Genomic DNA, 27,034 nt, shown 5'->3' on the forward strand with positions numbered 1-27,034 from the left:
TTAACATATTTCACATAAACCCTTTTTGATTTCAGTAAAATAATCACAATTTTAAAAGCCTAAATAAGGGATTTACATTTATTATATAGGAAAATCCTTCTAGTATTGATTTCTTCATACACTGTAGCTCTGTCCTGAAGCTTTTCTCTCCATCTGTAGGTTTTGGCAGCAGAGCTGTAATTTCAATCCAAATATCACATTCCCACATGCATTGTGTATTTTCCATTCAAGTTTTTCTTTGCTTAACTTCATCCTTTCCCTAGAGGAGAAGGAGCTGGTTTTCTTCTTGGCTTTTGTTCTTTTTTTTTTTCTCTCATTCTGGCTATTACAGTGAGCCACTCTGTTTCTGCCAGTGCTTGTCATAGTTTATGAAGTGATAACTTTACTTCCAGGAGTGTCACCCTTTTTTTTTCTTTCAGCCTGAACATTGTTTCATCATAACACATTCCAATCCAGTGTGATGTCATGCATGCCTGCCAAAAGATGTGGCTGTGTGTTTTCAGCATCTGCATGGTCACTTCCAGCAAGTCCAGGCAACCTCTTTTCCTAATGGGAAAAAAAAAAATCACGTCAAAACCAATTTTCAGTGAAATAGGCTTAGACTCAGGGCTTTACTGCAGTAGCTGTCAGTGCCTGTGGGGAGAAGATAGGAATGAGATTTGGTGTAGGCTGTGTAGGTACCTGTAACTCAACATAAATTGGGTCTGAAGTTTATGTAGTTTCAAGGTATCGTTATGGGTCTTACACCAGCCAGAAAGATATTTTTGTGTTTGTCTATATGTGCTGCAGTTAGACTTACCGTGCATATTGCAAACACAAATACTGTTGGGAAATAGAACCTCAGTTTTCTGGTTTTGGAACTATGCCACTCCTAGAAAGGCCAGCAAGAAATTCTTGATTGCATTGATCGAGCAAAACTTTGGGTAGTGATTGAAAATTTCAGGTAATAACTGTGACATGCTGGAACATGAGTGAATGATGTGGCTTTCAATCATGCCCACTCCCACAGAAAGAATTCCAGTGCAAATACTTCATTGTCCAGTTCTTGATTTTTTTCCAAATAAATCATGAATTATCCTTCAAAAAACTTCTAGGAGAAGAGACATGTGAAAGAGAATTACATGTATTTTAGTTAAACCATATCAGCAATGTCTGATTGGTGGCAGATTTGTGAATTAGAAGTGACCACGTGCTAAAAGAAATCCTGTTCAGGATTCTCATTGCTAATGCTAATGAATTTTCCCTGTGATTGGCACACATTCAGTATATTTTTCCAGTTATCTGTTGAAGTGTGAATGCAAAGAGACCATGCCAGTGCAGAATTCTTGAGTCTTTCAGTCTGTTCTTCTTAAGGGATTTTTTCAAGGACATAGATATTTCTAAGCTAAGATTCTTTTGTCATTTTTCTTTAAGGGAATGCTTGAAAAAATCAATAATTTTTCAGTAACAGTTGTGTCTTTTTCAGAAGAGCAGATGAGTGCCCCCACTCGCATCTGAAATTTCTGAAGTTCTAAGTTGAACTTATTAGAAAACAGGTCAACTTGGCAACAAAATCTCACTCTTATTCCACTTCTAAGCAAGCTTACTTGCTAAAAACATCTGTTTTTCTTCTACCACGTGTGTGCAGTTTCAGAGAAGGCATTTCTTTTTCTCACAGATGAAGTCTGGTATATCTCAGAATTTTAAAGCAACCTTTTTCACTGCTTCTTACCAGTAGAAAAGGTTGGGAAGAAAATTGTTTGTTTGTAAATGGGCTTATTTAGAATTTCAACTGTATATTGAAGTGTTACTGATGTGACCTTCGTTTTTGAAATAAAACTGGGAGTGCCAGTACTGGCTTACTGAGCAGGCATTTGCTGTAGTCAGTGCCCAGAATCCAGTAAGCTGCATCATGATATCCACGTCTATTTATAAAGGAATACATAGCACAGTTTTGTTTTGTTTATTTTAATTTATTTTAATTTAATGTTTTATTTTAATGTTTTTTATTTTAATGTCTTTTTCAGTCATGTTTTAGAAAGATTCATTTGAGAACACAGCTGGTCAAAGTATTCTCCAATAATAAAAGGTCACTACAGTAGCTGTAATCAAGGAAATACATGCAATCTGTAGAAAGAGAGATGTAAAACTAATTTTGCAGTTTGGTCAGTGGAACTAAAAGAAATTTAGTAAAATGAAAACATAAGCATTTTAGTCTACCAAAAATACCACTTAGCATATTTCATCTCCCTTTTGTGAATAGAAGCAACCAGTGTGGATCCAGGGAGCAAAAGTTGATACGCAGTGGTCATAGAGTTAATGTAGTACAGTGGTTTTTTGTAGCTTAAAATCTGTCTCAAACATTGCATAAGTGGTTGAAAAATACAATAAGGCATGAAAGTGGGTTGAGAATTTCCATGGGAGATGCATAATTCCCATGAGATTGTCCTTGCCAAAATACTGCATAAAAACTAGTAATGCTATTTATGCGTATTCTCAGCGTAGAGTGATGCTGAAAACCTTTATCACACTGTGTAGAAATGCATTAAATGAGCAAAGCTTTTTTGACCTCTGTCAGATATTCCTGATACCTTGCTTTTCTTAAGAAAATGGCTGATATTGAGTATATGTTACATCTTTGAAAACAATTGATTGCACTAACTGCATGTGAAGGGCAGTCGATACCATAGAATATAGAGCGTGGAAGCTTTTTGGCTTCAGATGGATCACAAAAACAGTTAGATCCACTTTTTCCCCTAGCTCAATTCTTTGTTTTATATTGTTTCCTGCTTTCCTTTAAAGTGAAATGAAGCAAGAGGAGCAGAAAGCTAATAATTGAGCTTGAGCAGCGAAGCAGCACAGCTTTTCTGAAACAGATCCTCACCCTTCTTTGAAGTGTTGCAGGAGAACAGTTGGGGTACAGCCTAGTCCTTCCTCTGAGCAGTAAAACATGGCACTAGCTCAGTTTCCCAAGCTGATCAGCTTCCAGTAACATTGCAGCATCCTTTTTGGAGACATGAGTAACAGCAACCGAGTAGCCTCTCCCTTTCTGTGTTCATGTATGTGATCAGTGCACGCTTTTGTAGCAAGAAAATCATGCTGAGAAATCTACGGGGTTTGTCAATAAAGAGAAATTGCAGTCAGTCAGACACAAATGCAGAGGTATATTCTTTGTCAGAGGAAGAAGTCTTAAGCAACCATTGGAGTCAGTTAAGAGAGAAGGCATCTCCTAGAATTTACTGGTACAACAGACAACATGGGACAGTGGTGACAAAAATAGGAGGGGGCAGTGCTGGTGGCTGGCTGGGCAGAGCTTTATGTGCTCCCTGCAGCTTGGTCTATTTGACTTCTTCAAAGCAGCTATGTAGTGCACTGGCGGGTGTTCTGCATGTGTAGGACAGTGTAATTTTTGTATACGAGGCATGATTTACCTAATAGCATGTCTGGTGATGGTTATCACTGATGATGGTTATCAACTAGTGAGTATTCTGCTCATCTCTCGTGCTTTATCTTGTCAGAAATGCTTTATGGATAAGTACTTTAATCTGTATGTAAAAGACAGTTGGCTGTATCCAGACTGTTACCTATATAAACTCTAAAATCAAACTTAAACAAGGGGAAAAAAGTCCACTATCATAGTGCTGCAAAAACAAGCAAGCACATAATTTGATTGGCTTGTCCCTAATGTCATCTGCTATCATGCCTCTAAATATAAAGATTCTGTAGAACAAAGCAATACTTAACTTGTTTTGGCTCTTTCATCCTTTCTCTTTTGAAGACCTGGTTTTTGCTTGTTTCTCAGATGGCTGGTCCTTACTTTCGTCCTGTGTATAACAGTATTCTTTTCTGTGTGTGTGCAGACTGGGCTGTTTACAAGAGACACAGAAGTTGTAGTACAGGTTTAAAAACAAGGTGTTATTCAAGTTTTTCCAAGCTTAACAGGGTTATCAAGAACTGCAGGTCATGTGCATCTTTCACATTTTCTGCTGTAGATGATCCTGCTTTCTGAGCAATAGGCAGTAGGTGTTACTGTGTGCTTCCCTAGAATAATGATCATTTATAACATAATATTCTGTTTGCATGTAAATTTAATAAAAAATCGGTTTGTGATCAGAATGTAACTGCATAATGAATCCCAGAAGCTTAGTATTCAGAGGAACAAAAAAGCTTTCAAACATTTTAGGGTCATCCATTTCTCACTTGACATTTTGTTCAGAATATGTGTATCATTATCTTCTGTTTAACATGGAATGATTGGTGGGTTGTTAGCTAGTCTGTTTGGAAATTTCCTTTATTTTACTTTTTCAGAAGACTGCATACTGGTGTGGCACTGGGGGCACAAGTAGTGGAGATCTTGCTGGCATTTAGAACTTGTTGTTTTTTTTTTTACTGAAAGAACCTATCATTAAAAACAAAACAAAAAACTACTTGAGAGTTGTAATTCTTTACACTGTAATTACTAGGAATGTTCTACGGCTTGAATTTTATCCTTCGTGTTACTGAGGGTAAAAAGGCATACAGCTCCATGTAACTAACACAGATTCACAACCACAGGTTTTTTGGTTTTTTGGTTTTTTTTGCAGTGGCCTTTCAGAATTGAAAATGAGAAGTTCTGTTTTCAAAGAAATTCTCATGGTCAGTGCAGTGTTAATTGCTGTACATCCGTGCAGCAGCTGAACAGAGATGAAACAGTTGGGTCTCTGAGTATCTAGTATTTAATTTGTTCTATAAGAACAAGTGTTTTTATCACTCTTTTAATTGCTTTGGGGTAATTTATTTTATTTAGGGTAGGACTAATGAAATCTTCTTAAGGTAATAATTCTGCTCTCTTTGGTGCACAAAGCAATACTATGTTTTCATTGCTGGTAGACAGTTACTTATTACTTCTCTGTCAGGGAATATTTCAGCATAGTCTTTGGGGGAATCTGCAGTGAAAAAGGTTCTGTGGTAGAGCAGGGTGTGAAGCGATTTCACATTTCAGTAGAGTTATTAACTCTTTGCAGTTGTAACATCCTTCTCTCTTTCCAACTTTGATCTAATAAAGATTCAAATTAATGCAAAATAAAGCTGTTTGGAGCAGAAAAAATACTGTCCAGCTGCAGGAGTGTTAGTTAAGTTGTAATGCTCTTTACCAGTTAATTTAATTTGCACCTGGAACAGTGCCAGTGTTTTGTTCTGCTGTGATAGGCACCTTTTTGGTTCACTTCAGATGTTGCTTTTGAGTATTGATTAGGTAATGTAACCCCTGAAAAACTGTGTGTGTCCTGCTCTTATGGATACTGCAAATAAGTGCCTTGTTATGAACTGGTCTTCTGGTTTTGTTCTCACGTAGCTGTAAAGCCTTCCTGAGAGAGAGCTCTTTCCTAACCCATTGCTGCTAAAGAAGAGTTGTTTGGTCATCTTTGTTTTCTAAAGAAGCATGTTTGAATTGTTTCTCATAAGGAATGTTTATTTTAGGAAGCTTTCTTTTAGAAGAATTTCCCTCAGTGATCCAAATACAACACTGAGGAGGAACTCCTATAGTCTGACACTATATATTTAAGGAGGGCTGAAAAAAGAGGCTGTTGTCCTAGGTGGGCAAAGAAGTGTGGTTCGTTGAACGCTTCCTGGAAAATTTCCTAGCAGAGCTCTCAAAAAATGTTAATCTGTCTTCCCTTGAGATGCATCATAAATCTTGTCGGGTAACCAGCTTGCTGCCACACTTCCTGAAATTGCATTCTGCTGACCTGCAGGTTTGCACAGTCTGATCAGTAACAACAGCATTTTGGAAATGCTTAGCCAGTATCTGCACTGGCTTTGAGTTTTTGTTTATTTGCTCCACTCCTCCACTCCCGCTTCCAATCTCTTGCATCTGTTACCTTAGTTTGCACGGATCAGTTTTCCCTTGTAAAAGCTCAAGTCGCTGACAGCATCTTCCATTTGTGAGACACAAGGCAGTTTTGTTTTCTTTCAAAGATTTATTCTGAAGCAGTATTTATATACACTGAAATTTTTGTGTGTGCCCTGGCAACTTGCTGGCATTTAGTTATTTCACAGAGCTCTGCCTCCAGGTCTGTTTCCAGCCATTTTGTTGATGATTTTTGTGTTGATGGCAAACAGAGCTGCAGCTGAGGGGCTCAGCATGCTTATTGGCAGCTGATCCTGCTGTTGGAACCTGAAGACTTCTGAGCACCTGGTCCCAGCAGTGCTGCCTCAGCTTGGCTGATACGTGGCTTCTCTCTCTGTGCTAGCTGTAGTCTTTCACTTGGGACCTACGTGTTCATTTGGAGGATCTTTCCATTGTCTCAGTATGGTTTCTGCTGGAGCTTTCCAAATATGGTTCATTAGTAAGTTGGAGCAGCTAAGAGATGAACACTCTAGGAGTGGTGAATGTCCTGTAAGACAAGGGGAGACCTCCATTTCAGCACCCAGTGCTTTTGGTATCTATGTAGGGATACTTAGCATTGGAGGGAGTTCTTCATTTTGATTGCTGAAATAGTCTCTGAGTGTAAGCTAAAAGTACCCGTGTTGTTCAGTTATTAACTTCCTTTTTGGTAGTGGTATAATAGCTGATGTTTCATGCAGCCAAATAAACTCGGGCACTGAAAAATGTTGTTTTTTCTTTCTCATCTTGTTTGCCTCTTAACTCTACTTTGCCTACAGCTATTTTGTTTCAGGCTATTAGAGTTATCTACTTCAAGGCAAAATGGTCTATTACATATTCAGCAGTGTTCAAAGAAAAGACTGGGGTACTGTATAAAGACATGAATAACATTGTAAAGGAACAAAAGTAGGCTGCAGTAGTCTCTGAGGAAACCCTTGAGTTTGGAAATGAGGTGTCTGGAATTGCACGTGGATTGTGAAGTTAGTGAAATTGGAAATAGGCCACCAGTAAACCAGTCACTCAAATGATCATGACTGAAAATATTTACAGCCCTTGAAGCAAACCACTTTAGTGCTGCTTTATTGCTGTTCTTGTAAATATTGTGATAACAGTTATCAGTTAAATCTCAGGAAAGAGTCATTGCTCTAACGTAAAGCAAAACCAAATTTCTTATTATTCAAACGTACTCAATTATTGCCTTGACATATTCACAGTAGGAGAGGGGTAAAGAGAGAGGAAAAGATCACCTGCTTGTAATTTGGTTACTTTGGCTTTTAATGTATTAGTTTCCATTCCGGTCACGGTGAGCGTTCTTGTATCAAACAGTGAAAGTGTCAGATCAGGTGGAGCAGAAATTATGACAGGGAAACTGTTTTTTCCAGTTGCCTTGAAATGGCAGCTGAGGGAATGACAGATTTTGAAATGAGGAGCATATCGACAGTGCCTGACTTGAATTGTTCTACACAAGGTGCTGAGCAGAATACTTTTGGGTATGGGCAGATAATTTGAAAACTTCTTGGAGTGTGGTAGGTTTTGCTTAATTGACTTAATTGTAGTCAGAATTACTGACTGACTAAACATGATTTGAGCAAGGACCTGCTCCATCGTTAGGATTATAACTTTTGTCTTTGTTCCAACCCTATACATGCAAGAAAACTTATTTCAAATGACTTCTATCAGCTGTATTTCATTTTGCTGTTTTCCTTGAGGTTCTTATCAAACTAACAGAGCTCAGGGAGGAAACTGACTTTAAAACTTGATGTTGAGTATCAGTAGATCCTGATTGTATTCTTAAATTTAGCCCTTTATAAATGAAGGGACAAATGGATAAAAAGCTATCTGATAGTACCCATTTTTTAGAATACATTTCTTCTAATAGTTAAAGATGAAAACTTCAGGACTATGTCCTAGTTAAGGTGACAGCCTTAGCATGTGTATTACAGCTTGCCTGTATAACTGTGAGGGACTGTATGAGCCTCCATTAAATGCTTTTAGATCCGTACTTTTGGAGATGTGAACCTTACTTACACGTGCTTTACGTAATGCTGATGCACTGAGGATTTAAAACAGTAATGGAAGGTTAAACTGTTATTGATTTAACAACTGTTTTCTTAAGATGGTTGTATTTTTCACAAAATGAGTTAAAAAAAAAAATAAGAATATTATTAGTTACTATCTTCCTTGCTGTTGTACTTGTTATCCTGCTTTTCTTCTATTTAAATGTATATAAATGTATATTGACAAGGCTACCAAGTGGGATATCTGAAGTTTCTTTGCTGGTAGTGTGTACTTATGTGTCATGCACAGTAGTAGATGTAGCCCTCTGTTAGTATAAAGGATTGGAGACGCTTACGCATTGCTTGCACGTGTATGACTTTTTGAAGATCTGTAGGCAACTTAAAGATCTGAATGCTGTTGTTCTTTGTTTACGTTTAATTTCAGAGTGTCAGTAGTATATCATGTCCTGTGACTGCAGTCAGAACGTTACCTGCCTTAGAAGTTAGCAGAACTTCTGCAGCAGAAAGGCCTTCAAGCAAAAGCAGAGATCCTCCTCGGGATGAAGAAAAAGAAAAAAAGAGAAAAAAACACAAGAAAAGATCTCGGTCAAGATCTCGATCACCTTTCAAGTATCATTCATCATCTAAGACCAGATCTAGATCACATTCAAAAGCAAAGCACTCACTTCCCACTGCCTATAGGACTGTCAGGCATTCAAGGTGGGTTTGGAAACCAACCATGTTCTTTAGTGCTGTGTGGCTAATACTGAAAATGTTTTTGCACTTCTTTAATTATGTTTCATTTTCATACCCATTAGATGAGATATAGTCACCCTGAAGACAGTGAGCAAATATGAACGGTGGAAAAGCTCTGAAAATATTTTTTAATGAACTTTCTCTGAAAATATTTTCTAATGGAATAATCATTCATTTCTAATTACACAGTGCAAAATGTTCATCAGTAAATTTCACTCTGGTCTGTGAAGTACTTGGCAATATTGTGTAGGAGTCTGATTATAACAAAAGGAAGAATTTGTGGCTGTTGCTGCAGTACAGTAACAATATGTCCCAGCTGAAACCAGGACACAATATTAACGCAAGAAATAAGGAAAGAGAACCAGGTAGTTGAACAGCAAAGTTCAGAAGGAAGGCAAGCAATTGGGTAGCATATGAAAAGATGTGATTGATGAATTGACTGGAGAGATGTGGCAGGCATCCAAGAAGGGTGAAAACAGAGTTGGTGAAGGAAGCCATAGGAGAGTGTAGCCCAGCACAGTTCACTGTATATTTGGTTATTAATAAGGGTAAATACATTATGTTAATTATCCAGCTGTAAGCTAATACATATTATGTTCCATTAATGTTGTTAATTACATCTAAGACTTTTGAGTCTCAGAACCTTTAAAGTTTGCTGTGTGTAAACTTTGTGTTGTCCTAATATCAGGCCACGTAGCAGTCACTGCAGTTGGTCAGAAAGGCATATTATTGGGGTTATAGTCTCTGGATCATGCAACAGAATACCTAAACAGTATTTCTGTAACTTGTAGTTCAAATGAATTGTGCCTATAAATACTACCTTAGCTATGTGTGTGTCTGATGCAGAATTATTTATTATCTTAGTGGACATGCCTGTGGCTTAAATGCTTCTTCCCCAGAAACAGATGGCCCAGTTATTTCTCAATTTTTTTCTAGCTCTTGATGGTGATGTGACAGATCTGCTCGTCATATATCTTCCCTGTACTTTTGTTGCTGCTGTTTATTTAACAAAGTGTCTACGTATGGTAATGTGAGCAAGTGTTAATGCTTTACAACATGTTACTTTCTACTGGTTTTTTTTAGGTTTGGTATGGTACTTTACAGAGATGAAGACATCTCTGTTGTTCAGAGATGAAAGAAATTAAATGAGCATAACTTGGCCTTAAACAATCAGTCTGACACACTGCTTATTCAACTAACTGGAAGTCACAGTACTATGTATGTTATTAGCTGCATTCCAGAATCTGGTACCATTCCTTTTTTGTACATAACTATTGTGTAAATGGAATGGTGCTAAATTAAGCTTTCCTTGCATATGAATTGAATATGAGTCTTTTCAGAGTTAAAGATATCTTGAGGAGAAATCTCATCAACTGAATCACTTTCTTTTTTTTTTTTGACTCCCTGTCAAGTATCTTCACTCGGAGCTCCAGCATATCTTAATTCAAGCTATGATTCGTATTTTTATCCATTATTTTATTTATCAGTGGTAAAAATAAGAATAGAATTAGTAACATGAGTGTGATGATTTTAAAAAAATATATTCTTTTCTAGCACCTTGAAAAAGAATCATCTGAGAAGATTCTTATCAGCACCTGTGTATGCTGCTCAGTGACGCTGATCTTTGTGTGCGATGCTGAACACACCTTCTGGCACAAATTGATTAATAGTTACATAGTAGTCCTAACGTAATGAATCAACACAACACCTAATTAAGTTTGGATGGATTTTTCCTAGGTCTCTGTTGAATGATACACTTGAGAAGTCCAGTGTTTTTGCTGGCTGGCTGAATTTTCAGAACTGCACCAATTCTTGCACTGAGAACATTTTGCAGATCATAAAACTTTAGCCAGGTTAGAACTGAACAGGAGAGGACTCTCATTTATCATATTTTCTGATCCGAGTGTACCAGATCAAAGACCTCTGGAGGGTCTTCCGTTCAGAAACCAATTGAGTACGGGAACTTAAGGCAGTATCATCAGTGCTGAGTGGTCACCTGTTCACTTTGAGATTTCTGCAGGACACGTGTGAGACTTCTGATCAAGAGACCTGTTAGAAATCAAAATTTACCTTACTAACTACAGCATATCACAAGACTGTAACTAAACTTCTGTTTGAGGTTCTCTAATTAGCACAGAATACCTTCTTCTTGGATCTTGATGTGGTGACTGTATTGGTTTACTTTTATGGAAACGTATCATTTTATCACATATTTTTTGTTATTTATCGGTGAGGAGTAGGCTGATGGGAATATAGTAAAAATTTGACATTGGAAGAAGTCAGGCAAGACAAGCAGGTCTTACATAGTGTTGATAGAGTGAATCCTCAGCTAGAAGACAAGTTCCAGAACTGCAAATAAGATTTATAGAGATATGTTTAAAATGGGAAATATTTTTATTGTTGATTTGTTTGGATTTAGATAGGGTGAGGGGGAGAGAATTAGAATGATGACTGAAAAAACTGGAGAAAGATTAATTGAGTCATTGTGTATGCCAAAAAGAGAGGTGTAGAACATTCTTCTTCAGTCTCTAGGGTTTGGACAGTAAGTAATGGATGTAAATTGATAGAAGAGAGACTAGAAAGCTTTTTATAGTTTCTCAGTGGTTAATACAGCTTGTAAAAGCTTCATCATGGGAAATTTCTGCATTAAGAATGATGGTTTGGAGAGTATTAAGGAGTCTGATTTCTTGAGGTTTTTCTAGCCCTGTATTTCTAATTAGGTCCTTGAAAAATTGTCCACACAGTCTGACATTGTACAAGAAACGATTGTGATAGTTAGCCAAGCTTTGCTGAAAGTGTTTGCTATACCTTAACATAAACAGTATATTTCCAAAATTAAAGCTCTTGCTCCTGAAACTTGAAAGGTGTTAAAATAATCAAGTAATCAAGAGTGGGAGGCTGATTCAAAACCCATTGAGACACTGAAGTGTTTTGTCTCTCAAATGTTTTGGAAAAATAATGCCTTGTCTTAGTAATTTCCCCAGAAGAGGCAAATGTTGGTGCCTAGCTAGATGTGATTTTTTTCTTTCTTTTCATATTCCCGTATTTAGTGTAGAAAATTATTTCCATTTGTTGTCTCATGCATGGTAATTGCCAAGTTATGGCCTGAAACAATGGTTGAGCACTGGGTGAGAACTTGTGGCTAATTCAGGGAGCTGGGGTGCAAACAGTCCCGTAAAGCTCCTCGGATGGTCCAGCTTTAATTCTAGACCAACATGACAAGTTAAACAAAAGCCATAGAAAGAGTAAGCCATGTAAAAAAACTTAATTGTAGGGTATTCCAGTGTGGCTTATTTTGGAGATGTTAGTACCAAAGAGATAACTATTATAAATAAGTAATTAATGTCAAAAATGAGGCACATGTGTTAAATCTTTATTGGCAAACAGACTTGGGCGCCTTCTGGTCGATTCTGGTAAATGTTTTGTGGTACCTTTCTTCTAATCATCTTGGAGGTGCCATAAAAAGTCCATGTGAATTGTGTACATTGTCAGTTGCTGAAGTTTGAAGTATGCTGCCTCAGTGGGAAGTTTGATTTCACAAGTGGACAGTAAGAGTAAGGAACGACTGTGTTTATCTGCATCAATTTTCTATCAGTGGATCTCTCTGTAGCGCGTCTGAGCTAATGATGTATGGTTTATGTGAGAGGAGGAGATGGAGAAATGCTCTTTGCTTATTGAATGGTGTAGTGATTTGGTTAGTTGAAATCTGAAGGTTTATTTTGAACAAGAGTAGAGGTGGAAATTTGGAACTGTTGAATATTGATCCTATTTCTTTATACTGTCTTTATACCGTGTGTGTGAGAGAGATACTTTCTGTCTCATCTGCAGAAAAATGAAACGTGGAAGTAACTGCTCTTTGTTCCAAACCAATTCTCTTACTTTTGAGGCAGTATCAATTCACTTAGTTTTAATTCTGATGTTGTAATGAGACATGCCAAGCTTTGTAATCCTTTGAACTTCTGGGACGCTTCTTAATACAAGTTCTATTGACTTTAAAGGAATGGAGTGTCTTGAAATAATAGTGTAATGAAGGTAATAATTGTAATGTCACAGTAAAACTGTTAAGCTGTTTTTAATTGTTTGAAACTAATGGCCAAAGTTCTTAACGTTTAGCGATTGGAAGAATGTTGTAAAACCAAAACCATCATATCCAGTTCATAAAAATGAAGCTAATGCATTTTTCTTTCTGATTGTTTGGACTTTTTTTAGGCTGGTCCATATAGGCATGTTTCACTAAGGTTCAGCTTTTGGTTAAGGGAGCCTTTTCAGGATTCTAGTTAATACCAAAACTAGCACATTTTATTCTGAATGTGAAGTGTGTGCCTCCGTATCACAGACTCACAGCATCCACAGGGACACTGAGCATGGAACCGAGTCTGAGCAGCTCATCAGTGGCAGCAGCAACAGAGCGGGAAAGTTATCAGGCAGCTTCGACAACGAAAAGATTTGACTGCTGGCGCTCTTTTGAGGGAAATCCTGGTAAAATGTCAAGGTGTCTGACTGACCCAAACTTTATGATCTGTTGTTTTTATTCCTTTTTTATTCCTTCTGAAAGGCCTGGTAAAGATCAGATTTCTAAGGGACTGAGCAGTTAATTTGCAACACTTAACTGCCATTGTGATTACTTATTCATTTTCAATCGATCCATTCTGTTGTAGGTATAAGAGAAATGGCTCAGGAACGTGTGTATATGCTAAATATACAGTTTTAAGTCTTCAGAAGATCAGTGATTTCACAAATTGCTTCTCTTTTGGTCACTGCAAGAGAATGAAAGAGAATGAGTGCTTGGTATACATGGAATGGTGTACCTGTAGTACGTAGATAAACTTGAAAGCAAACAAATTATTAGAACTATATAGGTCAGTGGGATCAAAATTAACTGCAGCTACAAAGAATTGGGGGTACATCTTGGGTCTGGTGTTTTTTCTTTCTTTTTTTTTTTTTTTTTCAAGCTGGAACCTTATCTTGTCCCCTTCTCAACCTTATCTCCCTTTCCCTTCCATCCTTCAGGACTTTTCTCATTCAATTTATTTGGTTATTAAAAAATACTCACTTTTTTTTCATATCCACTTAATTGCAGATCATAGAAAAAAAGAGTTATGCTGTTAAGTTGATCTCTGATCTTAACTGGGCATGCATTCTTTATTTTCATCTTGGTCTTTTTCTAGGAAAAAATACTTTAAGTTGAAGTGCTAGTGCCAAACAATGCCAGTTGTGGGTAGTTGGTCACTTGCACAGGTGAAAATATTGGCTATATTAGGTTTATTCTGCAGCAGCGGGGATAAAATTTCCTGGACTTGTCAGTATTGGAGATGCATTGAAAACAAAAACTTGCATTTATCTCTATGATGCAGCAGTTCTGAAAACATACCATTAATCTGAGAAGACAAGGTTAAGCCTGGCAGTTCCAGGCTTCAAGCCAAATTGGACTTCTGTGTACTAGCATTAGTAAACTCTGTTGCCACAATAGGTGACTGCACTGAAGAGAAACATTCCCACCTACTAATACAAATACTGATGTTAGCACACGATACTGGAAAAAAGAAAGAAAAAAAGTTCTTTTTCCCCACTGTTGGCACTGAAAAGCATAACTACATCCTAAATGCGTGAGGTGGGTAAGAAATTCTTGTGCAACTGACAAGTCTTGGAGAATAGGTACCCCATGTTGGTATAAAATAAAAATATGAATGGTGATATGTTTGCTTTTGGTGACAGCACAATTCCACTGAAATAAAAATAGCAGTGCAAATAACATAAGTAACAAAAAGCAAACCTTTGGATGTTTTTTCCTGCTTAGGTCACGATCAAGGTCACCTAGGAGGAGAGCTCACACACCAGAAAGGCGGAGAGAGGAAAGGAGTGTTCCAACAGCTTATCGCATTAGTAATAGTCCTGGAAATAGTAGGAAACGTGCACGATCCAAGTAAGTACAGCTCATCCAAGTGAAGGTTATGTTCTGGAATCACAAGATACTTTAAATGTTGCCTGAAGTATTGCATAGTCCCTACGTGAAATTCAAATGTTTTTGCTATGGGGCTCTGTTTTAATAAACAAATACGTCTGTGGAGGATAAAGAAAAACCAAGCACTGGTTCCTCTTAACCTGATCTTGAGTATGTTTGAACGCTGAATGTACAACTGATTTAGCAAGCATTAATACACTACTGTCTACAGACTGTGAAACTTGAGATTTATTTGGAGTTTCAAATCTTCTTTGGCTCCCTACAGAGGTCATATGCTATGTTATTCTTACTGGTATTTGAAAGTTGCTTGGGTACTCACTGTATCTGCACAAATAAGGGGAGAATCCAGCTTAGCAGATGGTATGCTTTACATTCAACAATTATGTTACTGGCTGAATAGAATGTGAAATATGAAACAAGTAATGTCTGTTTTGAGAGCACCTTGCATGCAGTCTCTCTGAACCTGCTATCATCGAGGTAGTATAACCGCCGTTATTTCTGATCAACAGTTGCAAAATAAAAGCATCTGGAAAGTGTGTGCACAAAAGGCTTGAAATATTTTGTCTCTAAAGTCAATATGCAAATGAATTTTTAAAATTCATTATATGTGCAGCTAATGTATATGCAAAATACAGTAATACCTTAAGGTTTCTAAACTGAGCATACAGAATTTTTTTGTCATCCATTAAGATTAGGCTTTAAGGTGTTTTTCTGTCTCTCTCATGGAGTAGGAAGCAGCAATCACTTTCACCTGCGATTTTTAAAATATTTGTATTGTTTCATAAGATAGTTTTCCATCTTTTGACAGCCCCCAGTGAATTGATTTGTATGAATGAGAACATCATCAGTATAGTTCAGCTGATTGTTTTTCATATTCATCAACTTGAGATAATTTTAAAAAGCAAGCAAACCAACTGTGGATTTGCATTTCAGATCTTTTTCTTATCTATAGTTCCATGGTTTGTTCATTTATGGGCTAAGAAATACAGGGGAATATAAATGCTTCCGTTCCTCATTATATTCCAAGTGACTCATGTTGTTTGGAAAGGAACTTACTTCTAGCAAAGTTATTCCTCAAATTTTCAATTAAAGACTTTTCATTGTTACCCTTTAGACTATCAAATACTGTCTGTAATTCCTCTGTACCTGGGAAGTAGTATTCCATGTGGGCTCCTTCAATACTAGCAGTTGCTTATTGCAATTTATTAAAAAGAGCTTCTGATACAGCCAGAGAAATGCAGTATTGGACTTAAAAGTATGATATCAAGGTACAACTGTAATGCATCCTCAGTGCATGTGCTCTATGGAAGAGGACTGCATAATCTTTTAGAAGTGTGAAAAGTGCCTTCCACTGAGCTAGTTTCATGCTGCTGTAGATACCCTTCAATGGAGTATTTTCTCCTCACAGAAGTCCCCATGAGAAGAAGAAGAAGAGGAGGTCTAGATCACGAACTAAGTCCAGAGCTAGGTCTCCTTCACCTGCTGTGTCACCAGGCAAACCATCCACACACAAAAATTCTGTGCATTCAAATAGTGTCTCTCCTGTGGAGAGCAGGGAATCCAGCCAGGAACGCTCCAGGTAATACGCTTTCTTATGCTGATGACTCTTGACTATGAATGTGTCTTTTGATATATTTTGGATGGTAAGAAGCTCTGTGTGCAAATACATACATGTGCTTATTAAAAGTAGAGAACACTGGAAGAGCAGTGCTGCGTACATCAGTCTAACAATGACACTGTTGTCTGCTGGAGTTTTCACGTAATCCAGGATCAGATTTAAAAACCTGGAAAACACATAACGCTTTCTGTGCTACACTTGCTATTTTAAATAGAAAATCCCTGTACAAATTTAATCTGTCAAAGGATTTTTCATGTTGCATTTGAGATGAAATAGGATCACTTATGTGTGGTAAACAGGTTCTGCTTCTTGTTCAAGTATACATCTTGACGTACTCCTACAATAACAGTTGTGTGGAATATCCCACAACATAATTCTAAGTTTGTAATTCTCATTAAGCAGGATAACTCTTTGAAGTAAAAATTTTAACAGAATGGTTTAAATTTCAGGTCTCTGAGAAGTTCACAGTTAGGTTATTTCCACAGAGTATTCTACAGTCCTGCTGATAATCCCTAGCCTGTTCAGATTTCTTTTAATCGGTTGTGTAGGAGTTAGTCTTGTGACCTTGACTTATCCTGCCTTCTGGTTGAATGATAGAACTTTTGACTAATGCATAAGATAGTTGTACAGTGCTCCAAATTGTGGTGATGAGTGAAATGCATTTTGAAAACATATGCTGTAGAATTCTAATTCTGATTGTACTTTTTAGGGGAGTTTCTCAGGAAAAAGATGGCCAAATCTCTTCAGCGATTGTGTCTTCAGTGCAGAGTAAAATCACTCAGGTACAAATAGACAAATTAAACATGTTGCTTAATTATGTGTGTCCATCATAGGAAATTCTTAATACTTTGTGCAGTTCTAGCTTTGCATACAGCATAGAGACATGTTTATTGTCAATCTGTTTGCTTATGAGAAAAGCAATTTTGTTGCTTATGTAGCGGCTCTCTTTTCAAGTTTAATTAAACCTTTAAAGATCAAGCCCTGTTCATCATGATGCAGCATACTGTTAAGATATGAAAGTCCACGTTATGCTAGAACAGTACACCAACTGCAAACAGCAGATATTACTGAGAGTCCGTCTTATCATGTAGTGATCTTAACAAGTTCTATGAAAGGATGAAGGAACGTCTTGGCAAACAAAGTTTGTAGTGTTGTCAGTGGAGGAAAAATGTATCCTCTTACACTCAGTTTGCATGCTTTGCATTGAGCGATATCTGCAGCTCATTTGTCTTACCCTTGGTGCTGCTTATGCCTATGAACTTGTTGTTGCTATATTCAAGCCTGCTGTGGCTCACAGCATAGCTTTCTACAACCGTATCAGGTATGTGTATCTATGTGGCATGCCATAAATTAAATGCATTCACTATCCTTATCACAGTTTTAAGATATCTATTCTGTCAAAATAATACAGTTTCTTTTTTAAAAGCTACTGCCTGGTAAAAACTGTTCTAAAATTTTTAATTTTACTCATCCTCTTAGAAACTTCATGCGTTTTGAACTTCTTTCGATTCAGTATGCCAAGTGTAGAGGAGGAAAGCTCTTTATTATGCTCTGGGAAATTTACAATATAGAATCAGAATTGCTTTTTATATTCCCTTTTTTTTTTTTTTTTTTTAATGAGTAGATTATCCTTTCAGTATCATTCCAAGATTTAGTTCCTCTAGAGAAATAGAAGTAATTGGAAATTAATACAAGTAGACTAATATCTTACATAAAATATGTCATTCATTTTGAAAAGAAACCATAAACAAGAATATGCAATCAAATAGGAAGTGCAGGCACTGGCAAAAGAAAATGGAATACTGACACCGTAGCACTTCATTAACTACCAGAGAAATGCATGGAAATTCCTGGTAAGAGTAGAGACATTAAGTCTTAAAAGTACAGTAAATGCCTTACCTATTTAAAAACATACTTCTTTTAGACAGAGGTAAAGTTCATGAGTTTCTGGGGTTAAATATTGTTTATGCCACCGGATTTGCTAGCTAGTATTCATCTGATTGCACAAAGGAGCTGGAATGGGCTGCCCAGGGAGGTGGTGGAGTCACTGTCCCTGGAGGTGATCAAGAATTGTGTAGATGTTGTACTGAGGTACATGGCCTAGTGGGAAATATTGGTGGTAGGTGGACGGTTGGACTGGATGACCTCAGAGGTCCTTTCCAACCTTGGTGATTCTATGATTCTGTGAAAGGGCAGCTCTAAGAGGAGCATATATCACCAGCACTGCACATTGACTTGCAGTACAGTTTAAAATGCATCTGTTCAGTAGCTTAGAAATGATATTAAAATGCAGTTCTTACAGTTTTCAAAAAGTAAGGAAGAAGAATTAGACTTCTGTGCATCTCCAAGATATTTCCTGGCATGATTTAGTTTGGCGTGTTTTTATCTGTGAAGGTCCAAAGAAATTTTAATTTGCCTCATTATTAGAAAGATTTTTTTGCTGCCAATCTGCTAGTTTACCCTGGTTTTAGTATCTTTTCTCATTCACTTCCTTACATCTGCAAAGTGAAATAGTGATGCTGAATTCTACCATCAAGTGTTTTGAGAGCTTTGGATGAAAAATGCTTTAAAAGTACCAAGGATTATTTACGTTACATGTGTGAAGAACTGTGTTAATTAATCTGTAATTTACTACTGATAAACACTCTTTATTTTCTGATCATGTTTTGCAACCCAGTTATCAGATGTGTGTACGTGGAAAATTTTGTAATGCTGTTTCCACTGGATACTCAGACAAGATGGAGAAATGCTCTTGGGTTCACAGTAGTCTTAATGTTTCTTTCACTGTTGTATGTAAAAATAGTGCTGCTATGTAAATTTTGGGCTCAGCTTTACAAAAAGCTCTCTGTTAAAGAATTGTTAGTGCTTTCATCTTAATGAGCTCTTGCACTTTTTCTTTACCTTGATTCGTTAGTAGTTTTATGTATTTATTACAGTTTTGAGGAAGATATAATTTCTTTCTGTTTCAGATAAGATGATTTCTGTGTTTTGTTGTTCAGAAACGACTCCAATTACTTAAGCACAGCACTTGGTAGCACTGCAGTGAGAACAGACTTGCAAGAACAGTTGCTGTGATATGAACGTTCTCCAAATTATTTCACTTCCTTAGCCTGGAAACTGTTATTATCCAGTGATCATGAATTTCAGTATTTTACGTGATCAGAGTCCTTCATGCAGTTGTTGTTTTTTTTTTTTCTGTCACATGCTTTATCTTTATTTAAAGCCCAGACAAGCCTGATCATTTTTTCTCTTGTGTTCTGCAGGATCTTATGGCCAAAGTGAGAGCAATGCTTGCAGCTTCCAAAAACATTCAAACTAGTGCCTCCTGAGACCTGTTGATCTGATCATCAAGAAATTATGTAAAAGAACAACGTTAAAACTGCCTCATCTCAAATGTACAGCTGAGCATAGCTCACTTGGTTCACAACTCTCTAATATTACCAGAACTTGAGGAGCTAAAACCTGTCTTTCTGTACAGAACTGTCTCCTTGAAATTTCATTAAATTTTTTCAGGCAGAATATCTTTGGGAAGTTTTTGGTTTTTGTATATTGATTTTTTTGACTAATTCTTCAGTAACATTTTATGATCAGCAGTCTATATGTGTATATTTGTAAATACTACGTTTCTGTGATAAAAGTATTACACAATAATAAAGGACGAAACATCTTTCATTAGCTCCAGAGTTTTTGTAGAGTCCTTAACTGTTTGAGGTTGACTTCTGTTACGTATTTCTTTTCTTTAATTCTTTCTGGTTTTGAAATAACAACTGTCTAGCTTCTTTAGGATGAAAAATAATTTTAATCTCACTTCAGGCACAGGATTATCTAAGAATGCTTGTTTATATGGATGTTAGTAGTGGAGATTTCTGAATAGGGGGACATAATTACTATCTCTTATTTAGAATGGTCTGTGATCTGATCTGTAATCAAATTGCAGTTACTATGACTTTGGTTCTAATTTTCACTAGTTTCTTATAGTTTAAGGGGTATATGCATAGTATCTATTACTAAAGATACTCTATTTTTAATGACTTAGCTTTCTAGTTGGCTCTTCAGTCAGCTGTTGAATAACCTGTTAATTATAAAACCAAAAGTCGATTATTTGGGGATCTTAGTGTAGAACGTTTAAAATTAATTTTCCTTCAAGTAGAGAGACCTTGCTTACACAAAGTGCAGCTACTATCAAATTGAGTTAATGGTTTGGCACTGAACTACTTGGCTCTACGAAGAAGCTGACAGCTGTTGAAATATACCTGCAGTGTCTTGGCGTTGATCACGATTTCACATCAGTTGTCACTTGTAGCTCTTCATATTGTAACACTTTGACACCACCAATAATTTTGGAACATACACTTTCTCACTTGTTAACCTTCATGCATTAAGACAGCTGAGACCATACTCCCATTTTTTTTAATGGAACAACAAATTATAACATTAGAATTAATGTTTTCCTGGATTTAAGGCAGTATCATCTTCTGTGAAGAAAATGCATCGCAAAGTTCCCTTTAATTAAATTTCTACTTAAATCAAGTTTACTGTATGCTTAACTTCTCCCATCCTTACCAAGTGACTAACTCCATGAAGCAAAGAAGTAGAGCTGTGGATTGAGGTTAGTAAAGCATCATCTTCTTCACTAATTTTAATTTTGCCTCATATTCTGAAAGCATTCAGTGCAGCATTACACTGTTAACATACTTGTTTTTGTTCCATAAGTTTATCTGACTATATTAAACAGTCTTTGGAAATTCTCTGAAGCTCTTAAAAGTTGGAACTTCAGACTTTGTTTCTTCTGTTGATGATTTCACTGTGAGCATGATCTGAATATTTCATTTTGGTTATAGATGTGCTCTGTCAGCACTGAAAGTGTATTTCGTGTAAGGGGAAAGATGCTATTGAAGCAGTTTGGAGGCTAATACCTGCCTACCGGCTGAATAGCTTTCTGTCTTTCTGATGGTCAGCTGGTGTGGTATTTTGTTTGTTATTCTGTTTGTTCTGTCAGAGGATTCCTGATAATTCTTGATGTAAAGTGTCTTTGATTTCACCTTAATATTCCCTGCTCTGGATTACACAGGAGGTGAGTGTAGATGGAGAAATACCAGACTGGATTTTATGCCATCTTAAAGCAAATTCCTGACTGCTTATAACAAATCCACTTCAACTTTCCAGTGAATTTTGAAACTTCTGTGCTATTAACACCTTTAATTTGAATGAAGATGATAATCTCATGGCAACCATTAATCCTGATCATTTAGCATGATAAACATAACAAAAAGCTCTGCCAGGCCAATTTAAAAGCTGTGCTAATCTGCCATTTTTGGATTGCTGCCATACTCTCCTCTGGAGATGAACTGTGTCTTTTTTTTTTTCTGGTACAGACAAAACGGCCACACATGTATATGGATGCTGACAGACTTATTTTTAAGACTGAATACTAAACTGTTAATCTCTGAACAGAAAATGTGATGATTTCTTGATGGTACTTGACAGTATTATAAATACTATTGGTGATAAAGTGAGGAACATCCCAGCATGCAAGACTGGAGAGGGACAGATGCTGACTTCCCCAGGCAACACAATGAGTGGCAGGTGTGATACATTTCTTCACTGAAACTGGCACAGTTTAAGGATACAAGCATTTTCTTGTCCAGCATTTTTAAAAATATATTCTAAGAATGTGTTCTTCCAGGGAGAAGTCTTGTGTATGCTCATATTTCATCCTTAAAATGCAGCCTTCAGGTTTTCTTGTTAAAATGCAATCCGAGGATGTCTGTGCTGCTTTATTTATTAGGAGGTGGTAGCCTTGGTGACTGTGGGAATGTCTCTTAAGCCCTCATTTGTATAACAGCATTTTTTTTTTTTTTCTTACAGATATGGCAAAGCTTGAAGAAAACTAACCTTTAACTGCGATTAAGAAACAGCTCACAGTGTTTGGCTTTACCAGGAAGGAAAAAGTAATGGCTATTCCTTCTTTCTGAAGCTTTAATGTTTTAATTCATTTTCCAAGGATGATTGCTGAAAAGATAAGTATTTTTCTAGCCTGAGTAAGCTTAAAAAATATTTCAGCATTAAGCTATTGAAATAATCAGAATTGCATTGTCCACAGGTCTCTGAGTGCCCTACCTTGTGCATAATGGTTACAAATCACCAAGTACAATGATTAACAGACTTTTATCAAAATCACATGTTGCATTTAAAGAAAGGTTGGGAAGTGGGAGAAGCCTATGTTACAGCAGCATTACAGTCCATTTACAGCAAGCTGCCTATGTTGCAAGAGGGGTTAGAAACCTGTAGCAACTCGTCTTCACCTAGAAACCTTCTCCCAGTGTATTATCAACATAGTGAACAGGCAGCTATTAAGAGGTGCAGAATCACCAGAGGGAAGCCTCTTAATTCCCTTGGATTGTTATGGTGGGGAAGATATGTGACATGTAAGTCTGATATAGTAATGACATACAGAGGAATAAAAGTTCTTTATAGATGCTCCAATCTATTGTTTTGTTTTATATTTCCAGAACAAAGCATTTCATGTATTTGCATAATAAGAAGCCACCAGTTTACTCTGTTGAATCATGAATAGTGAAGGCGTTTAAGTTTGTAAGTTAATGGTTTTCTCAGCAAAGAATAGATGATCATTATTCTTTTGTGCAGGCCCCTTATCTGTTTGCGTTCATACTGTTCCTGTGAGCAGTGCTGCAATCTATCAGTGGGAATATATTTCTATTTCATTTGTGTTCCCCCTGTCAGGGCCCTGAATGTAGTAATAGACCTTAATGGCTCAGCATGGTCCATTCACCCACATCCTCTGACCAGAGGCTCTATTTCAGCTCAGCCCTGGCCTTTCAGTTCCTGCTACACAGGCTGTGGGTACGCCCATTTTCCCAGTCATGCCTGTGCAAGGCAATGGGTCTTGTTGCTCTGGTCCTCTGCTCTAGTCTAATTCTCTGGCTGCTGTTGTCTTCATCCTTGCAGATGGTTAGTACCTATCTGCACACAGTTATGAGCACTCTGCTCCAGCTCACCCTGCTTTGAGCTGAGGGCTCGGGTGAAATGATTTCCAGATATCTCTTCCAACCTCAGCTGTCCTGTGATTCTCTTCTAGTAATCGAAGACTGGCTGTCTTAATCAGGATTGAAATGACTGCCTTGCCCTGCAGTCTGTCTGTTTCAAGGGAAGCTGTCCTGTGTGTCTTTGTAATAGCTTTACAGAGGAATATTAACTCCAAAGGTGAATGATCTCTGTCTTACTACAATAGGCAATAGAAATTGTCTCAGTGGCTGAAAAAAAGCCAGTATACTAAAGCAGCCTTCATTGAACTCCCTTCCCTTCAAAAAAGGATGCTTTTTAAAAATGATAATATGCTATGTAATCTGAGAGTTCTAATAGCAGGATATTGGCACATTCTTAGAATGTGATCCAATTAAAATGTTCTGTGAACCCGCACATCTCATTGCCAAAAACTTCCTATGCTTTAAGTCTTCATACATCGCGTAGCTATTTGTCCTCAACTGCATCCTCTGTTCATGCTTCTTGAATAGCTGTAAGCTTATCTGATGGCTTTTAATCAGGAAATGGCAGAAATTGACAGCCTCAAGCTGTCACTGCACACAAAGGCATCATGAGGCATGTATCTATTAATCCTGTGAAAGGAGCCTGTTCAAGTCCTGCTGCTCATAATCTCCTGTTGGAGCCAATATTGGCTAATGACTTCAGTGGTATCACACTTGGCAAAAATTAAACACATATTTTATCCTATCCTAAAGCTATTTCTATTTTCAGGCATCATAGATAAGGATGCAAAATGGACGAGTATTGATATTCCATGTTGAATTTTAGACAATACTGTAAAAAGAGTGAGCAGTGCTGGCAAATCTGATGGCATTTGTCTGGTGATGTTTAGCTGGCAAAGAAGTATCAGCTCAGTTCTGACAACCTAATGATTCTAATGGCCTTATAATGGTTTTTTGAGAACCTGTTGTTCTATTGTGACAGTGACAATTTCCTGAGTATTAAGTCCTATGCCAAAGAACCTGAAGAGTAAGGTAGCAGGCAGTATGCATGCGGTCAGCTGCTTGCTGTACAGAATGGTCGGGCTACTGACCTTCAGAATCACTGTCCTTGCTGCTGCTTTTTGACAATCCTCCAAGGCCGGAGTAGAAGTTATGATTTAAGAAAGTTAGGAATATGTTTGGGAGTAGGACCCTGCATTTTACAAACCTGGTTGACAATGTCCAGTCCTCACATGCTTATAAACGTGGGGTTTTTTCCCTCCTTTCGCCTGTTTTCCATTTGCCTAGCGATGCATTTGGATCAGCTTCATCCTGGGCTTCCTGAAAGTGCCTGTCTCATGCTGGAAGGAATGACATTTTTCTGGTCATCAGGCCAAATGTGTTGATGACCCCAAAGCAGCAGTGGCATGCCACATCTCTGTGTTTCTGACAAACACCTTAAACCTATTCCAACTCTGAACTTCACAACCCATTGAAGCCTCATTTTTCTGAGGCCTCATCATCTTAATACTGGAATTTTCAAGACCAAACTTCTTCTCCTTTTATCCCTTCACTGGTAATGAGTTTTACGCCTTAATAAAAGATACAACAAAGTACAATCTAGCTGCAATTTCTTTTAAGTCACTGTGGAGTCACTGATTTCATTGTGGCATTGTCAGCAGTACAAAAGCAACTTCCCAGCCATCTTCTGTAAATTAAGTATTACCTTAAGAAACAGCTTTCTATTACCTGTTCTTATGCAGTTACTTTTTCTATCCAAATCAAATAGTTTGAGTTCAACTGAACTCTTGCTCACTCTGTTAGAAAAAGCTTTCAGTACCATTTCCATTGCCTAGACAGAAATTTGCAGTGAGGAGGTTTTGTAGAACCTCCCTGAAAACGTGTGATCTTTGTAGAATGGGCCGCTTGTAAAAAGCCTTCCAAATCCTGCCATTGTTCATACTGCACAGGCCTGGGCTGTGAATGATCTGCCAGTAAATAAAAATGGCATGCCGATCTCTTGCTTGTCCCCACCTTCTCAGAGGGGTATTTTAGTTCTGACTGCATAGCTGAGCACTCTGAAAAGCATTCCGGATGAGCAGCATGTCGACTTATGCCATGTTATGGAAAGAGGCTGCTGTTTGCTGGTGGGCAGCTGTAATTTGAGTCACGTGTGTGGGTTTATTAGGCATGGCTTCAGATAACACTGTGAAAAGAGGGAATTATTCCCTATTTTACAGCCCAAGTGGTATAAAAATAACTTAAAAAGAGCTGGTGGTGGCTGGGCCTCTGGCTGCCATGGGGCTGAGAGGAAGGGATGCATGCATGGCTGTGCTGCACTGTGTGGGGTCTCACCTTCTGCTGGTTCCCACAGTGCTAAGCTCTGACATGGCTGGTAGAACTCAGGGCCATTTGAGAAACCATTGCTGATAACCAAAAGGTTCAGGAGATTTTAATACATTTAAGAGGGGAGGAAGGGATAAGAGCTAAATCTTGAAATACCTAAGAGCTTGGTTCAACTGTGTGGCTGTAACTGCAGCTATCAGAAAACCTGCCTTTATGAGGAAAATGAAATGCTGTTGCTGCGATGTAAAAATGTTCCTTTCCAAAAATTCAGCAGTCTGCAAATGGAAGTCAGGCCAATGAACAACAAATCAGATAAAATGGATTTTATTCTGCCAACTGTTGATGTAATGAAATAATGAGGAAAAATGCTGTAAACAGTGCTTGTATTAAAACACTGCATCTTCAAATCTAACTTTTCTTTTAATTGGACTGTCAGGATGGTGAGACCTCACAGTGCTTACAGGAACCCATGAAAACTCAAAAGGGACAAAAGAAATACAGTAAAGCAGCTAATTTCTAGCACAGTGCTGGTCTGTCTGTCCCTTTCTCCCTATCAATATAGATCATAACAGACTGATTCCTCACTGCAAAACATTCTTTGTTACCAGTGGGTCTGAAGCTGATGGAATGCTGCACTGAGTGGGAAGTGAGGAGGTAGCTGCTGCCAGCACAGAAAGCAATCAGCTTTTCCTTTTGAGTAGAGCTGATAAAACATTCACCCTCACCAAAGGGATGGAAAAATCTCTCAGCTGTCTTGTGGGAAACAGAGCACTTTGTGTGAGGCTTGTGTGTGAGGCCTTGGGCATAAAAGGGTTAAGGATATCTGTAGGAAATATTCTTGAGAGGTTGCATTATAGCTTCAGTTTTAGTTTATTACAATTTCTATGTGTACACAATTTAGCTTAGCACTGTGATTGTTATTACCTGCTGCCTTTAGTTGTCAAGATTCCTGCAAACATGTTGCCATTTAACTAATTAAAGTTGGGCCAACTGCACAGCATCAGGCTGTGGACTCTCCTGCTAATTGCACTGAGCTTTCTACCTGTTAATTTATTAAGATAAATATTTTCAGAAGGCTTTGATAATTAATAGCTATTTGTGAATTGTACCTCTCACCTGTCACTGTCCTCTTAGCTTACCTGTTCCCGAAACAGGAGATTGGAGCATTATTCCCTACAACATCCTAATAACGTGACAAGCAGATCTGAGAGAGAAAATGAATTTGGAAATTGGAACTGTCTAAAAGTAGGGCAGGACTGGGTGTGGGCAGAGCATCAGATTGGTGGGAGTGTGCTCTGATCCCAGCTCTGCCGCTGCCTACTGGTGTGATTTCATTCTGATCGCATTAGACTTCTATGGCCCAATTCAACATCAGAAAAGTTAAGATCATTGCACTGTTTGCTGTGCTCAAGTGACACGTAACCTGGGTTGAAGGGCACTGTGCTGATGGGGAGACCTTTCATTGTAGCCCCGAGGTGACAAGAAGGAAAAGCTCAGGCTGAGCCCTGCAGGGAGTGCAGAGGTGAC

At 37.7% G+C, this 27,034-nt stretch overlaps 1 protein-coding gene across 5 annotated transcripts in view; it reads left to right on the plus strand.

Moving 5' to 3' along the window:
* The window catches only part of LOC125701930 (splicing factor SWAP), a 40,029-nt gene extending 20,179 nt beyond the window's left edge, over positions 1-19,850 (plus strand). For 2 of the 5 annotated variants that reach the window (XM_048964541.1, XM_048964544.1), the window contains exons 14-19: positions 8,285-8,559; positions 12,932-13,087; positions 14,393-14,518; positions 15,966-16,136; positions 16,885-16,957; positions 19,439-19,850. In XM_048964541.1, coding sequence (XP_048820498.1) covers positions 8,285-8,559; positions 12,932-13,087; positions 14,393-14,518; positions 15,966-16,136; positions 16,885-16,957; positions 19,439-19,504 — 867 coding nt within the window. In that variant the 3' untranslated portion in view covers positions 19,505-19,850. Of the gene's footprint in view, positions 1-8,284; positions 8,560-8,657; positions 13,088-14,392; positions 14,519-15,965; positions 16,137-16,884; positions 16,958-19,438 lie in introns of those variants that run through there. The other 3 variants (XM_048964542.1, XM_048964543.1, XM_048964545.1) reach the window with 3 other exon arrangements.
* The last annotated feature ends 7,184 nt before the right edge of the window (positions 19,851-27,034 follow it).

Source organism: Lagopus muta, chromosome 17 (genome assembly GCF_023343835.1).
Source record: "Lagopus muta isolate bLagMut1 chromosome 17, bLagMut1 primary, whole genome shotgun sequence".
Lineage (NCBI taxonomy): Eukaryota > Metazoa > Chordata > Aves > Galliformes > Phasianidae > Lagopus > Lagopus muta.